The sequence below is a fragment of the Rhodnius prolixus genome, unplaced genomic scaffold, assembly GCF_049639745.1.
Source record: "Rhodnius prolixus isolate KJV_2025 unplaced genomic scaffold, Rpr scaffold_2, whole genome shotgun sequence".
Classification (NCBI taxonomy): domain Eukaryota; kingdom Metazoa; phylum Arthropoda; class Insecta; order Hemiptera; family Reduviidae; genus Rhodnius; species Rhodnius prolixus.
In genome coordinates, this window is record NW_027411592.1 from 16,599,292 (window position 1) to 16,617,087 (window position 17,796).

Sequence of the window (17,796 nt, forward strand, 5' to 3'; positions counted from 1 at the left end):
TACCTCCTGCAAAGCCTTTTTATCAGCAGCTTTTGAACTCTGTAAAGATCTAATTACATTTTTAGCACCTTCAACAACGGCAGCTTCTATCCTTAATCTATGTCTCAGTTCTTCCACTCTATCTTCCAGACCGGGAGGTTCCAATTGCCTTCCTAATTGATCTATAACACAGCGTATTGATTATGTTGAGAAACAAAAAAACATTTATCAGATAACAGAAGAAAGAAAAATTATTTATCAGTTACCAATAATTTTTTTAACAAGGTATATCAAAAGTGACTCACATTGGATAAGAATCATATGAAATGAATCATATTAACTAGCCCTGATAGAGCGAAATATGCATATGGGTAAAATCCCAGATATTAAGAGCCTCGTCTTAATATCTGTGAGCCATATGTCTGATGTAAAGGTGGGTGGGGTGCTAAAACGAAATAATTTTATTTCTAATCTTATGGGAAATTATTTTGAGAGTTGAAGGGTCCTTCCCCAGAGGGTAAGGTAACTCTTCAGGTTATCCTAATTAATTGACCTGGGTCTGGGTGAGCCTCTGGAACGACAATGAACTGGAAAACATTTCTAGGAGTTCTTTAGATACTCTCTAAGGTATTAAGGTAAAAAGATGCTGCATCAAATATTTTTTTCTGCAGTGAAGAAGGTAACAAGGTTTATAGCTCTCTCTTTTGTGATCACCACACCCTGATAACGGTGTGGTTACAACTGCATTACAATGAAGTTGTACGGCTAGTTTTTGCTAAGGCATTGCTGAGTTACCGACCTATTTCGTTACGATTTAAGAAGCATACGTATACAAAGGAAATACTCGGAATAGGGCGTGAAAAACAGCAAGCTGTGAGTGAGAAGCAGGGTGGCTTTCTATAGCATGATAGTTTGATCTGCTAGACAGCAGCTTGAGGACATTAAACTGCCTTATATAACGATCAAAACCATGTCATCTGTCACAGAAAAGAATTTCTATCTCAGGAACTTTGTAGGGACTCGCCTCTCTATGACAGAAAAATCTATGCAATGAAAGTCCGTTAAGAAGTTGTTGACAAGTATAGGGTCATATCATCCAACTATTGCGATATAATTTTCAAGTTCCCAACCATAAGTTTACCTTCTGATAGGTTGACGAAGAAGTTTATCATGCTCACAGTATTGCCTTCGTGAGAACACTGGTTAACGGTGGATGCAACTGCTACTACTTCGGGGGTTACCGAATGGATGATAGGGGAAGAGCAGTTTATTTAGAAACAGAAGATGGCTTGGCCCGGGACTCTTAGTGAACGAACAACTGTCTTCCAAGGTGAGGACTTGATGAGCTTTTGGAACTCAGCTTTTCAAGCTATATTTGTATACTGAAAACACTAAATTCTCTCTGCCGCGACATAGCCTCCGGCGATCCTTCTATACCCTACAGGCACAAAAGAATAAAACAGATACTTCTCTAACTCTCTACACTAGCTGCAGGTTTTCCTTTCCTTTTTTCCCTGCATTCTTATCCTGCTCATCTTAACCTTTCTAATAGCACTTTTAAAAAGGTTACAATCTTTTGTACGTTACACTTCATTTATTTATTTTTTATACATATTTTTATTGAAATAAAGATTTATTCTATTCTATTCTACACTAAATTCTTTTAATGCTAGTGCAGGAATGTTTCTTCTAGCAATGTTCTTTTGGGTCATAATGGGTGTTTAGGCGGCTCTCTTCTCTTTATTGGTCCAAGTGTCTTTGGACATACGCCTGCCAAGCTACCAGAAATGGACAACTTCAAAAGAATAAGCCCTTAAAGGTAATGTGGTTAGGTCCTCAGTGCTCGATAATATCAGAGCGGATAAGAGCAAAGACCATCTAAAATGCTTTATAGGGGTTCAAGATAGGGCTAATATCAAATGGATTTTTCTACGGTCATCTCTCCAAGGTTGGATCCTTTCGGCACATTTTGGTTTAAGGTGACCCCTTTACACAATGGGCCTTAAGATCCCGTGCCAATCAGGCGCCCCTTACAGTAACAGTAAATATATAAATGAACATAGAAAACACCTTTGTCACTGATGTCACCATTATGGTGTGGATCATGTCCACCTCCAGCTCTTAAAGATCCTCTCCCTTGTCTCACTTTGAGTATTCTCATCTTTAGGTACTCTATCTTAGCTTTCGAATCTTGTAACATTTGTTGAGCTTCGCCCATTAATTTTTTATCTCTTGAATGACCACTATTTGCTAATGATTTCAACATGTTCTCAGCTCCTTGTTTTACCTGAAAATTTGTTAATAAAATAATTCAATATTGTAATAAATTCAATACAATTTGAGCTTGAGAGTATAATTAGTAAACCTAATCTCACGAATTTGTCAGTTATTCTTAAAAGCAATATCTAACCTACAAATTTATCTTATTCGAAAATTAATATTATTTTCTCCAATATGCTCTTTTTTTTAAAAAAAAAAATAATAAAAAAAAATAAGATAACTGAAAGTTGTATAATCTGCTAAAATATTAAAAGACTATAATAATGAGGAAAAAGATAACATATGTACCCACTTTCCACAGCACCTTCTAAAGCGATCCCATTGAAGTAGATCTTGAAAGGCTCATATTTTATATTCTGTATTTTTAATTGCCCTTCATACTCACACATGTACACCCGTACCCACTAGAAAACTTAACTAGGTAAACTTGCTGACGGTAATTTCTGTATACATTCGTAAATTTTTAAGTGTCAAATAAATAAAGTAAATGTTTATATTTAATTTTTGTGGCACAATTCATGGTTTCCCGATTTCAGAAACACCTACTTATTTTGATAATATTACTAATTTGAATGAGCATCCAATAATATACATCAATTTTCAGTTTAAAAAATAAAATGTTATGGACATTAATCAGTTGATAGGTTACAAAAACATACTGAAGAATGCGCCAGGTGGTATGGGAATCTAAACTCCGACCATCTTTAATTTATGCTTTAAAGAAAACAAAACAAAAATCAGGGAAAAGTTAATTATTTCTAATTGCTCGTTTGAAATTCTAAATTAAATAACTTTTGTTTTTTTTTTCAGGATTTTCTTAAATCCGAGTATTTTAATCAATTTTTGTCTCTACAGCTTTGTGTCCTTCGTTCCTATTCTTAACCCCTACATTCTTCTTCATGTCCTCTTTGATTCAAGATTTTTTTTCTATACTGAGAAAAATTATCTAAAGATAGTTACAGAAAGGTGAATATGATATCTTTGTTACTCAAGACAAATTTTTATTGCTTAAATTAAAAAAAATAAATAAACATTGAGTATGCTCACCTTAAGTTCAATATTTAGTTGTTTCTCCAGCGAAACTAGCCTAAGATCGGTTTGAAAATTGTTATTTCCTTGGTTTTCCACAGAAAGACCAGACATTGGCGATGACAATCCATCTAGAATAAAACAATAAAAAGAGGTAAGTTAAAATAAATTTCCAACTGTATGCAAATGTCATCGGTAGGATATCATGTTCTGACTCGAAAATGCATTCATTATCAAAGGGAATTGAGGCTTTAGCAAATCCATTAGAAAATTCTTTTTTATCTCATTCTAGCTATCTTACAAATTCTTGAGAATTTAACATTTTACAGAAGGGGATATTTAGCATTTAAGACCAATAGAAGATTCTACTTTAACACATATAGCATGAACACTTTTTTAAATTAAGTATAGGCCTTAAGCTAGTACCAAAAAATAAAAATTAAGGCTGTAAACGAGTATACGCATGATGTTAGCAGTAGATGTATAAACTAAGCCTCAACGACGTCCGTGGGAAGTACTGTGAATGAATTATTAATATTATTGGACGTGACCAGCAATATAGTTTGGCTAGGGAGGAAACGATGTGTTCTTTAAGAGTACGTTTTAAGTAGGATGCTACATTGATGCAGTTAATACAATAAAACTTACACAAATTATTATACACAATTATTTGGTTTAATGCAGCTTCTATATAGAACTTAACCTAGTTACTTCAATATCAAGTTGTGAAAGATTAAAAAACAATTTAAAAAAAAAAATCAGCTCCCTAAATAGAAATCTTAAGCCAAACAATCTCCTCTTAGATTTGCTTCAAAGAATATTCCTCAATCAGATAAGTAATAGTTAGCCGTCAGATCTGCCACTTCTGCAGGAACCTTGTTCCCCTCATGATAACAGCTATTAGGGAGTTAACTGAATATGTAGGCATGCCAAGCTCCATTACTTCATACACACTATATTCTGTGACAAACACTCGTGACACCTATGGAGAATCACAATAGTTCTTTTAGGTCGAACTTATATTCCATCTTTTTAATTTCCATTGATGAGAGAAACTTCTTACGCCTAGTGAGAGAAGGGAGATCGATCATGATGGCACATCCAAGAGCAACTATATCTACTAACACTAATTTTTATGTGTTTTGGTCATTATTTGGACATCCTAAATATTGATGCTAAGTTACCACAAAACAATTTATCAATGTGATTGGTAGTAAAAGATGGAAGAAGTAAAGTTGTTGAATGGGAGATTTAATTCTATTTTAACATCATAGTTTAAGGAGATTTTTGCGTAAATAAATAATAAGAATAATATTAATAAAAGTATTAAATTAATCATTCAACCGCGAGAAAGTGAAAATCAGATTTGGAACATTAATAATTAGATCAACTTTGAAACTGACCCCGTTCTTGTGAGAAAATGTACAGTAGTTTTTAAATTTCTGGATTATTAGTTGAATAAAAAAGTAACTTTCTTTTGAAGCAGTAGATAATAACAAAATAGATCAATTTCTATTAAACGCTTAAGTACATGCAACAATCAGTCAATGACTAACTACAATTTCTTTCAATTACATCAGGCTGTTTATTCCAGTCTCATTACTGCATGTAAAGCACAGAATTTAGGCTAACAATTTTAGGTTAGACCAAGGTTGACACTTTTAGTCACATTAATGTGGGAAAACCTTTATGGCAGACATGACTTTCGGGTCTTGTGGCTCAACTGTACAAGATACTTCCCAGAGAAAACCACTTCTTTTTAATGAAATCACATAGACTTATATGTAAGTGCGTACCATTACTTGAAAATTCAATTGTGTTGAGAATAAACAAAAAAAAGGTTAGACTATGGGATTAGACCTGCAAAGCTAATATGCTAATTTTTTTTTTGCTAGTCTCTTCCGTCCACGGACACCTAATTGGTAGTTGGACGTTAAGCCACGCCTGAAAAAATAGGCGATTACTTTACTTTTACTTTACTATGGGATTAGAGAGGGAAGTGATTATCACGGTAGTCAGCGTCTACTACATTCCAAAGCAAAGATCTTGGGTTCATTTGCATTTCTTTTCCTAGGAGCTTCTTTCAGCTCATTGTCATGGATCAGTGTTCTCTGTGACGAGAGAACGTGAAGCCGGCAGTGTACTGAGAAAAGCTATGAATAATCTCTGATGTTAATAATCGCGAATTAAGCTAAAAATAGGTAAAAACAAAGGCACAAATTTTGGTGCTTTACCTTGGATAAGCGAATCACCTGAAACCCATATTATAGACTAGAGTTAGCCAAGGTGGTTCCATTTCTGTCTCTAGTGGGTGATTCAACCTTTCGTAGTTGGCGGTAGGAGTTTGGTCCGATTTCGACAGAGGTGGGATATGCAAACTTATTGCTTAAATAAAAACAATTTGTTAGCGATATTTCTCAATATATGGAAAAAGAGTATTCATGTCTTGTAGGATCAGCCTTTAGTGATATTATCTCCAAACAGAGAACCCGATTGTTCTCTTCCAAAGAACGGGAGAACATGTTCTTTTGCTACAGCAGACCCAAGAATAACATTTATAATTAACGAGACCTGACAGTTTTGAAATTTTATTTTATTTTTCCTCAATTTAACCTGCTTCCGCATTAGTAGGCGCTGCGTCATTGGTAATGCGCATCAAATAAAATATTCTTTGTTTTATAAACTTGCACTCACTAAAAAGTAAAAATATATAAGATAAATTTAACTACATATTTTTATTAAATTTCAAAAATTACGGGTACTTACGAGTTGCGCTAAATTAAACTGCTGCGGAATTAGTGGGAGGTAAAAAATTTGTAACTATCAATAAAGATACAAAAGTGGGCGGTAGGTAAAATAAGGTTTACTATCCAAGCTCTAGACGAAACATTGCAAAAACATAATGGTATTCATTTCTAATGTGCATCTTCTAGTGGGGCACCATATAATTTATTTATTATGTGATTGTCACAATGCATTAACAAATCATACATTCGCAAATTGTGATTGTAGTGATATACTAATTATTGTAATAACATATTAAATTAAATATTTAATTTTCGTATTTCTAGCAATGGAATCTTGGCTAAAACTTCCATACAAAAAGCGACCTACCAAAAAACAGTTCGAATTTGAATTTCCTGTTTTTCGGGTTTCAGTATTTGTTTTTTCCCACACACATTCACAACATCCTTTTCGAAAGATCTCATAACTAGTATTTCCAGTTAAAATCAAATTAGGAAATTAAATAAAAAATGGAATGAGTTGCAACGAGTGTTTCTTAGTTTGGGACCAACCATTGGTAGATATTTTTTTTGTCAACCTAAATAAATAACTGAATACATGTTACATACTCTGAATTTCACAGTTTAAGATACTGACTTTTACATGTAAAAATCTTTGAGGAATGATGTAACTTACCTACCTTACAGTTAACAAGAAAGATAGGCGAGGGTGGACCATGTGTTAACTAGACCATGGCCTTTTATGAAATAGTGTAGCGGGCCAAGGACAAGTTAACTGTTCGAAGAAATAAATATTTGTAATTTACTCAAAAGGTGTATCATCAATTAATTATTAAGCATAGATAATATATTTTTCTAGTTCCACAGATGAGTAAAAAAAAAAAAACAAAATGGCGTGCACATTCTCATGATTTTTTCATATTCTCAAGATTCTAACTTAAATATTTTCTCTTAACTCCCTAAAACATATTCATTTCTTATTAATATTATCTAGTTTGTAAAATTGTACATTACACCGAAATCGACACTTTAGAGGAAAACCTACTCTATTCTTGCCCTAAAACGAATCTCCAAAGAAAAAGTATTTTTTATATATATACGTATATTTTTTTTAAAATGATTCTTAAATCATTTAACGTTAACATCTGAGGTTATTGGCGCCCGGAGCTTTTTTCAGTGTACTGCCGGCCTCCGGACAGTCTTCTAAGGACCAGCAGCTGTATTCGAACATGGGACTTTCCGCGTGGGAATCCAATACGCTAACCGCATAGCTAATCCCTTCCCTCAAGAAACAATTTGTTCAAATAAACATAAGTGAAAGTTAACATATACGATTTTAAGAGAAGTTTTAAACTAAAATGGTATTTTGGAGGAAAAAATGGTATTCCTGGGCTCCCGGTATTGCCCGGAATCAAATTCCTTGGATATGTATTGAAGTTGTAGACCAACAACAATGCTTGCGACTAAACGAAGTTCAAGGAAAAATTATTACAGACATTTCGAAAAATTATCTTCAGAAGAGAAAAGTAAATTCAGCAAAAAGTGGTTCAGGGTTTTGAAAGCTAAGGAACAGTTTCAAGATATAATGTTCTCAAACACCGCTCTCTAAAAAACACTGTTTCGAACTGAACCATCTTCAAAGCAGATAATAGTTCTCTTTGAAAACTTAAATTTCAACCTTCTCGCAATATTTTTCTTACCAGTGGTTAGCGGAATTAATAGAAAGTTATTAGTAGCAGAGCATTCAACATGTTTAGAAAAAAAACAACAACAATTTAGGCATCAATATCGTACGATGAGAGTAAGCTTAGAAAAATGCAATTACAAAATGAAAAAGTTATAGATCCCAATAAGTCTTTATAGTTAATTAAGGTTGTAGTAATGAGAGGTTGCAGTACAAGATAAATAGAGCTAAATAGATCATTATTTCATGGGTGTCTCCAAGTGATTAGAACTCGACTATGTAATACAGCATTGCCTGTACAAACAACATTGTTAATTTCTAAATCAGTAAGTAATGGTACCATTGCTTCATCGAAACCTTGTTCTGATCAACTTATATGTTTAAAATTTAAAGTTACAACTACATATAGTTGTAGCAGATCATATAAAATCTATAAGATTACTTTGTATAGAACATTTGTAAAAGTAGAGAAAGTTCGGTTGCATAATAAAACCACTGTATAAAGAGTGGAAGATTATACCGAATGGAGGAGATCTAATGAGAAACAACTGTTAATGCCAATAACATGATAGTGTCTCCATTTATTAATGAATTTAAGGCAGAAAAAAAATAAATAAAAGAACCAGTGAAAGTGCCTGCGGTTTCTGGTTATAATTTCAAACTCTGTAATTTGACAGGCATTAATGATAAATAAAAAAAAATGTATAAAAAACTCTATGTTTATAATAGTGATTGTTTATAAATCATAGTCATTTCCTAGGTGAAATTATTGAAGTTCTAATTAATAACTTTGTTTTTTCAAAGTTAAAATGTTTACTTAAATTTGTAACTAAGCTACAATTACATAGATCGTAAAAACCATAGTTTAGTTGAAGGGGCTGCAGTAGCTGTAAGCCGGAAGTCTGGTTCCAGATACGCTGCCTATCAAATTTTAAAATATTCTATTTTGTTTAAATGAGATAAGTCTGATTAGTAGTGAACTATTGCCTACTTTTTACAGCAGTTATTAACAACTATCGATCAAATGACAGGCCTAACAAACTTAGCAATAGTTCATTTAGCAACGCAAGTAATCCGGTATACGTTTCATAGACAAATATAAACGCTCCGCTTGTGGGGACTCGATGTTCTCAATGTCTTGTCCATTAAGTCTTCACGAAGACGATGAAGGGGTAAAACTACATTGCTTCCGTATACCGTTACTGTATGGAACGGAAGACATCTGTCGTGTTGTGTGGTTCTAGTAACTTTAAAAATTAACATTAAAGTTCCAAATAGAAGTATGAGAGTAAATAAGACAGGAAGTGAAAATAGAAATGACGTCACGAAGTACAAAGTTCCTTGAAGCACCTCATTAGAGCCAAGATATGTGCGTGGATTTAAAAATTAAGTAAAGAGAAAGTAAATGTTCTGCTTTTTATATTCACAGAGATGTGTAAGTAAACTAAGCACTTCGAGTTTACATCATTTCTTTACAAACTTACTTCCTCTTCGGGGGACTTTCGACTTTAACCAACAGGCCCAATAGTTAATGCCAGTCGAATGGAAGAAGATAGTGACTGACCAGAAGAAACAGGATAAGTGATGTATGAAGATCCGATGTGGGGATGCAAACATTAAATCAGAAAAAAAAAAATGAAGATAAAGAACAGCATGTTCTAAGGACTTGGGACAGAACGACCGGAGTGGTGTATGAGACTCAGATTGACGGAAAAAGAGAGAGGTAAACCGCAGTTCACGTTCGGAAAGGGGTTGAACGAGGAGAATTGGTTAAAGAGCCTTGCTGAAGATAGAGTAATAGCTTAATAATGGCTTCAATGCCATCCGATATGAGAAGAATCAACAAACTTGGAGCCCTTAAAGCTGCTGCAAGGCTATAAGATCTGGGGCCAGAATTGAGACTTAAGCCTCGGCCACCAGTCCGAAGTAATCGGGACAAAAACCGATAGAAAAAGCCTAATAGATAGCCAAAAGTCTTTCTGTTCAATCACAACCCAAACAATAAATCATCAGATGAATAAAAGTTTATCCGCCTATCTACAAGAAGTGGATAGACAGACGACCTCGAGCGAAACACTTTAATTTTAAAATTCACTGTTCCTCTGAAAAGGAACCTTCTGGCGTTTACATGATTACCAAAGCTCAAATTTTTTTTGAATTATTTCGTCTAGAAAAATTCGTTTTCGAGTGCTCAGATTGATGAAAAGAGTAACGTAGGGCTCAACAAGCTCGGGTTTTCAAGAACCCAGTATCACTTATAACCTTAAAAACCATCGTATTGAATGAAATTCGCGAATGTGCCCACATAAGATTTTATTTTACTTTGAAATCGCCTTTTCTATTGATAACGCAAAACACTAATCGCTCAATTTCAACATATATCGATAGTTCTGTCCATAATGATTAACTATCATTGGGTAGGTTTCTAAGATTACAGAAAAGTAAAAATTTTAATTGAAATGTTTGATTTATATTTACTTCGAACTGATATATAAGATGCAGATAACTTGGGAGGTATAATATTAAAATACCATAATGTATTACAAAAAAGAATATTTATACTTTCCTACTACTACCATGAACTGAGATAAGATAATAATAATGCATATATCATGGCGTCAAACATGGTTCCGCTGAATCATATTTCAACTTTAAAACTGTACTTTTAAACGGTAAGATTATAAATTATCAAACAAATGAAATATGTAAATGCCACCTCAATCAACACATTGATTTTAGCTTAGAGTGAGACCATATTTACTGCGCTTATATCATATTATTATTTACAACTTTATTCAGAGAATTCATCTATTGAGTGATTAATGCATTGCATATCCACTCGGAGATCCCACAGTCCAGCCGGCCAAGAGATTATACTCTTCCTTGAAGACACTGACAAAAAAAACTCCGGGCGCCAAGGACCTCAAATTTTGACGCGCCTTAAATTTAATAAATAATAAAAATTCCTATAATTACAGTTTTCCGAGCCTGTTTCATGGATTATGCGATCGGGGAAATTTAAATGTTAGGGGGATTTTACGGTTACCTTTTTTAACATGGATTATTGATTATTCCACAGGAAGTGAAACGCAAGTTAAATATGTCTAAACAGCAAATCATCAATAGTGGTTACCCAGGAAACGATATGAACAGAGTGGAGAGACGTGTTCAACTTTTCGTACTCTTTTGCTCTGTTTCACTCGAATGAATCATTCAGAGTGATTCTTGTAAAGCAAAAGTGAATAATCAATTCTTATTAATTGACTGCCAGCTGCTTTCACCTACTACTGTATTTTCTGTATTTTTGTTTCATTTCTTTAATTTTTTTTATTTATTTCACGATTTCTTAATGATTTAAGCAAAAGATAGAAAATAAATATTTCTTCCCTTAGTTTATTATAAAGTTGCGAGTTCATAGATGAACAGACCATTTTATTTTGGATGATTCGAGTAAACACGAGATGAATACTACACTTATTTCCTTCTTCCCTAATAAATCATCCGTGATGATTGTAAAAGTAAACCAGCCTCAGACGTCCTTCAATCATGACCCTGCACTACTAAATTATAAATTTACTTTATACGATATTAAATCATTATTCAATGTGATCACATAGTAACAGAAATCGTATAATCACTAAACTTAATTTAAATTAAACCAATTATAATTGCATTTTAAATAATAGGTTCCAAACTTCATTAGTGCTTAATCAAGGTCGGCAAGAAGTATTAATGCATTTAATTTTAGGTAAAAGTATTAGATTTTGGTAATGAAAAGCGGATCAGAATAAATAGTTGCATAATACAACCTCTGGGATAAAATGAAGGCCAAAGTACGCAATTACTTATTCAAATCATAAACATAGCATTAATTTTGAAATCTACTGAAAATTATTTCCCCCAAAAAAGTGTAAAATCAAGAAAGCGAACCCTTGGTTTTTCATTAATAACATTCTTATCTTAGAAGCCAGGAAAATAGTAAAAATCCTTTAAATGAAAGCTTGCGACTTTCTTGTATGAAAAATTAAAAGTAAAAGCTCCCAAATCCTGTGCAGTTCGCAAAGTAATTTGCACTAATTACTGGCCTGCTACTTTTACTTTAGTAGCAACAGTTTTTCGTAAAAGCAGATTTTTGGAAGGGAGAATGGGATTCCTTGGCAAGGTAGCAAAGTTTTTTTCCAAAATAAACTGAAATCAATAAAGTAGGGAAGGGAACTTCTAACTTGAGCTCTTCATATTTTATATTTACTTAATATGTTAGCAAACTCCAGAGATAAAATGAACTAATTTAATTAGTTATTATAATATAATGATATGTCCACGATTTGTACTAGAAAGGAAACGAATGTTTGACAACTTATACAGGTATTTAGACGCACCATTTCGCTAAGAAGACATAATATTCACCAACATCTATGTGCTTAAATCTGTAGCAGAGCTACTAAGAAATATGAATGTATTTAAAAGTTATAGCCGAATAGAATGAATGGAAGAAAATGATTAGAGAAGGATTACGTGATTTTAATTTCGGTTAAGCTATAAGGATGGCAGGAATATAGAGTACTGATCCATCCATTAGCTGTAGTTTATGTAAATAGTTGTATGTAGTAGAGGAGGGATGAATGAGTGGAGTATTTATAAGTAAGAATGGAGAGTGAGTGATATTCTAGTGATAAGCACCTAGACGATGCTGGCTGTATGGCGATACCCAATGCCAAAAAAAAGCAACAAAAAAAATATTTAGTTTATTTAAATCATTTTCACTAATAACTGAACTGCACTAGTAGTGGTTGCCATTAATGCAAGCTCTCGTAGTATTTGGAATGAGTTTGATTTCCAAGAGATTGTGTTATGAGACCCAGGATGCTGTACATTGGAAGTTTTAAATACATTGTAACAAAAATTTGTGAGCTGCAATCTTGTAAAGCGAAAAATACAAGTTTTAAACTGGACCATTCTTTATGTATTTAGTATATTTCCAACTTTAAATAATTATAATAATATAAATCCTTTTATCAAGTGTTAAGTAATAATCTTCTGAGAATTAAGAAAGCAAAAAAGAAACATTAATAAAGCTTTTAAATAAAGGAATTATTTTAATGATACGAGTAATAAATGTCATTTAGAGATATAGAACACTAAATCAACCAGATAGTGTCGACAGCAAAATCTTAGACAACAATAAATATCTTGTTGGAATAATCACTGTGAAGGACTCAGTTTGCTTTCCTAACCGTTCTATCTAATCCTTATTCTTTCACTCCTGTTTCTCTCAACCGAAACTCGAGAACTGCTTAAGCTCAACCGACTGAAGAATGCAACCTTTAAAGCATTTATGATGTCCACATTTCTTACTTTTTAGTCTTCTAGCCCTAACCACAGATCTCCAATAATCAATTTCGATGAATTGGGAGTCCAGGACTCAGCTCGTATAGTATTTTCAATATTGCTTTTTAAATTGAGATGTGTGGTTCTTCCAGATATATTTATAATAATAATAAAGTTGAAAAAATAAACAGTTTTACGACGTAAAAGGAGAAGTAAATAATAAATATGCTAAAGAAACAATTTATTTAGGTGATGCCTTTCTCTAAAAGCTGATAATTATAAGTTTTCGCTTTGGATGCGGAAATTTTAATAATAATAAAAATATTTAAATAACCAGTTGCCTAGCAGCCTTCACAAGTTCAATGTCCAATAGTGGAGAGTGTTGCCTCGGGCTAGAGAAATTGTCTGGCGACCGCCAGTAAATTGCATCATAAGTATGTGGACGTCAGTAATCTTAGATTAACAACAAAATAAATAATAATACGACATGGAAATGGAATTGGCTCAATGGTAAAGATTTAGATTCGTTCGTAGAGGCTCGGGATTCGAGTCCAAAATGCTGTCTTCATATTTTTAATATTCCTTGTTTGGACAGTGTTTTGTATTAAGAGAAAAAACGTCCTGTTAAATAGATGTTGCTGCGATTAAAAAGCAGCAGGCGTCATGCAGGAGCTGAAAGAAAAAGACTTCACTGTTTCGAACAATGGTAAATTCGCATGGAGCGTTGTAGGGATAGAGAAGGGGTGTATATTGGAGGTGATAATAACTAAATATATATAAATTTAAAATAAAATGTTTTACAGCAATAGTCTCGTTATTTAATAGCCACACCTCGTATGACTATTTTTTTCGAATGCAGCTAGCTATCTTGGAAGTTACACACAATATTCAAGGACCGTGAACAAGCATTAAGGGAAATAGTTAATCATTAGGCTGCTAAACCAGTAAAGTGGCTATGTTGAAGAACATTAGCAGAGAAGATGAAAACCTGAAGAATAGAAATGCACTATTGTGGTCTGTAGGAGGTAAATAGAGCCCAAACACTTGATGATACTAACGAGTTTCTATAAACACGTATTCTACCTCGCCTTACTATATACGTATTAACTGTAGCAAAGAAAGTTATCTGGACTAAGATGGAAGCACCAACTAAACGTAATATACTTTCTCTAAGAGAGATAACTAAAATTTCACTAAGTTATTTTTAATACAAACATTTAGTTACATAAGAAATAAAAAAAAACATCCGATATTAATCATTAAATAATGAATTGCCTTTTTAAAAGTATTGGTAAACAGAGAACTTATTCAAAATCTATTTTTGTTTTGTGATATTCTTCACTGAATAACATATTAAGTAATACGCTTTGTAATAATAATGACATGGCGATAACGACGGCTGATTACAATATTGAAGCCCGAACAAACAGCCTATCGTTGTTTGTTTTTGTATAATAAAAACACAAATACATTCAAGCTTTGGTCTAATTATTTATCATAAACAACGCACAATATAATAAGACTTTTCACTAAAAATAACTCGATTGTAATGGAGTGTTCTGAGAATTGTAGTGGAACTGAGTGATTGCTTGATATAATTTGTATTTATTATGGATAATTCCTCTTTATAGAAATAGAATCATAAAAATCACTTAGAAATGTATATAGATTACTTTAAAGTAACTGATTCAATAAATAGAATAAATATACCTAGCGATTTAATGGAAAAATCTTTAAGTAAATGTCTAAACGGTTACGACAGAATAGTAAAACGAAAATCAAAATAGACTTCTCTGTTCTGCCAGAAAGTCCAGGTATTTGTAGAAGCTAGTTCTTAGTTTCCATTGTCTAGGTAACCAACTGGAAAGCTAAGGTTGCTAAGTAATCCCTTTAGCCTATTATGGAATCAAACTCTAAATTGTGATTTTACAATTATTAAATTTATTCCTGATTTATGAATCGCTCGCAGGATTTGGAGCGACTAAGCCCTCCATACAGCGCCACGGACTAATCCGTTTATTTCTAATTTTAAAGAGTTACTTTCTTTGATGAATGTATAACTTCTGTTCTGGCCCAGCTATCTGCCTTAGCTGAATTCTTAAAAGTGACAATGGTAATATCACAAATATTCACCGAGTAAGCTAACTACATTGTAGTAAATACCTGAAACTCATTGCGCGTAAGAAATAAATTCACAACTCTAAAACTAAGTAAATCTTTAAACAAGGTGATGATGACATGTCACTGGGTTGAGTATTGAAGTTCGCGAAAGAAGTAATGTACTTATTTTCTGTCCTGTCATATAAGAGTCTGTGTCTAAGCTATTTAAAACGGCTTTTGAGTTGAGGACATTCTAAATCATCCAACAGAAGAAGCAACAGAATAAACTAAGGAGGATGACTCCTCCACTTCTTTGGCCACCTCTCCTTCAGGAGAGCGGAGGAGAGAATGGTTGCCACGGCTGTTCGATGTGCTTCTTAGATTGGAACTGTACCAAGAATCCAGCATCCCCGTTCATCGCTATTGTGAAAGCGATTTTTATTAATGGAGCGGAACCTTGCCTCTCAACTCAGATTAGAAGAGTCTCCTCCATCTAAGCCACGGCGATTATATCTAGTGTTACGGACAAACAGGAAATTACAAAAATAATTTTTTTTTCAGCTTATAACCGGAAAATGAATTAGAAGAAGAAACTGATCTGGATAATATGCAAGCTGAACTAATTATATTGACTAATATGTACAGGTTTATGCACTTCTTTGTCTTGCCAGTTATGAGCAGGGATAATGCTCTTATCTGTAAACTCTCTAATCATTCAATTGATGAATTGAATGCACAAATTAAAGATACTGTTAATCGCCAAAGTGTTCCTAAAGATATCAGTAAGTATTCTCAATTAGTAAACAACAATTATATACATATTGCAATGCCCCATCGATTAGCTGCGATAAAACATATTGATTTCGTGTTAATATTCCTTTTTTTCAATTATAAAATTTCAATTTACCTGTATAAAAGTAGGCGTGAACTAATTTTGAATTATGCCTAATATCTCATTCCGAAAATTTCATAAATAAAATAATGATTATATTGTAGATAATTTATGTTCAGAGTTGTTGTAAGACATGTTTTGGAAAAATATAAATAAAAATGCAATCGCCAAACTGAAGAGCAAGAATAAATAGATGAATGATTTGATTGACTTGTCTTCATTGTTAAATGATTTATGTAAATAACCCAGATATTGTTCAAATACATGAGCAAAGTAGCATGAGCAAAAAAATCAAATAATTCTTAAAAAAGAGATCACTCTAAACATGTGACAGATATAAAAACTACATATTGCGATCATTCAAACGATAAGGAAAATTCGTTTTATATTTAAGTAGGTAAAAACATTTATTTATTTTTTTAGCGAGATTTTTCTAAAAGGAAAAATGGAGGTGCTTGAAATTGGAGATTGGATAACGTTGTACAAATCTGAAGTGTCAAGATATGTTCAAGAATAGGAAATAGACTAGCAGTGATAATTCGGTTTCAATGGTTTTGAAATAGGTTGCCATTACATTAGAGAGAAACCTTATTATCAAAGTTTTGAAAAACGACTTATTTACAGCACTGCATGAACTGCTACTGACTGCTCCATTCTTAAGGATAATATTTTGCAGTTTTTAAAACTGGTACTGACAAAGTTCACTAAGAAAATGGTAACTGATTTGTTACGAATTATTTGATAATAATTCCTTACATAATTAGCAATGTTCATCGCCTTTGCTGACTGATTCATTAATTTAAAAAAAAAATTGCCAATTTCAGTCAAAATTTTTGTACTTTTTGCCAATCAAAAAAACAAAAACAAAGATTACGACTGAAATTGACAATATTCTTTCTTCCAGTTGGATAATTAGTTATAATTATTAAATGGCAGCACATTACAGAATTATAAAAAGAACTCAATTTTTGGGAAGTCCTAGGAATTGGAATTGCCATGTTAAGTTTCATGTTAAAGTCACCTTTAACCTGTTAAGTGAGTTATTACGGTGCGTTCGAAGTGTATACTCGTTGTGAAAAATATAAAATTGCCATTAACTAGAAAAAATCGAAATTTTAATAAAATACAATAAGAATATTATTTGGTGGGATGTTTCCTTTCTCTTACCAATGGAACTGCCAAGTATTTTATACGGAGAGGGTTGGAGGGAGCCAGCCAAATGATAAGTGATTGGTACATGTTTGGTCTCCGCCTTAGAGATTGGGAATTACGCACACAAATAGAAGCTCTCAACCCTTGTGCAATGTCGTTTTTACCCTTAGATAGAGATTCAGACCTCAGTACGAGCATGATTTCATTTTGTACAGAATTCAAAGCTCTTGCGTCCCTAGTTAACTAGGCAATGCACACAATGCTATATAATCTCAAGTCCCAGAAAAAGTGCTTGCAGGGCCTATTACGACGTTGTAAACTTTTGGTTGTTTTGCCCTGCGTTCGTCGTGTTTAATTCCGCATACTGTGGGGGGATTTTTAAAAACTAAATTCAACGCTTAACTGGTTAAGAACAAAGCACCCTATTTAAACACAACTAGAATACACAATTTGTGAAAAAAATGTTAACTGTGAGATTTGATTCCTGAGCCAAAGGGAACTTTCTCTACAGAGGTAAGCTAAAATTTGAAATGCAAACTGGGAAGTCAGGTGCAATATTACCATTTTCATTTGAAATATTTTATCCAGAACTTATACTCTTGCATCTT

The 17,796-nt window shown here is 33.1% G+C and overlaps 1 protein-coding gene across 9 annotated transcripts in view; it reads right to left on the minus strand.

The window, feature by feature from the left end:
* Pkn (serine/threonine-protein kinase N) overlaps positions 1–17,796 on the minus strand; it is an 82,655-nt gene that overhangs the window by 26,857 nt on the left and 38,002 nt on the right. For all 9 annotated transcript variants that reach the window (XM_074118286.1, XM_074118283.1, XM_074118288.1 and 6 more), the window contains 3 exons: positions 3,307–3,419; positions 2,050–2,266; positions 4–161 (listed from right to left, as the gene is read on the minus strand). In XM_074118286.1, coding sequence (XP_073974387.1) covers positions 4–161; positions 2,050–2,266; positions 3,307–3,419 — 488 coding nt within the window. The remainder of the gene's footprint in view (positions 1–3; positions 162–2,049; positions 2,267–3,306; positions 3,420–17,796) is intronic.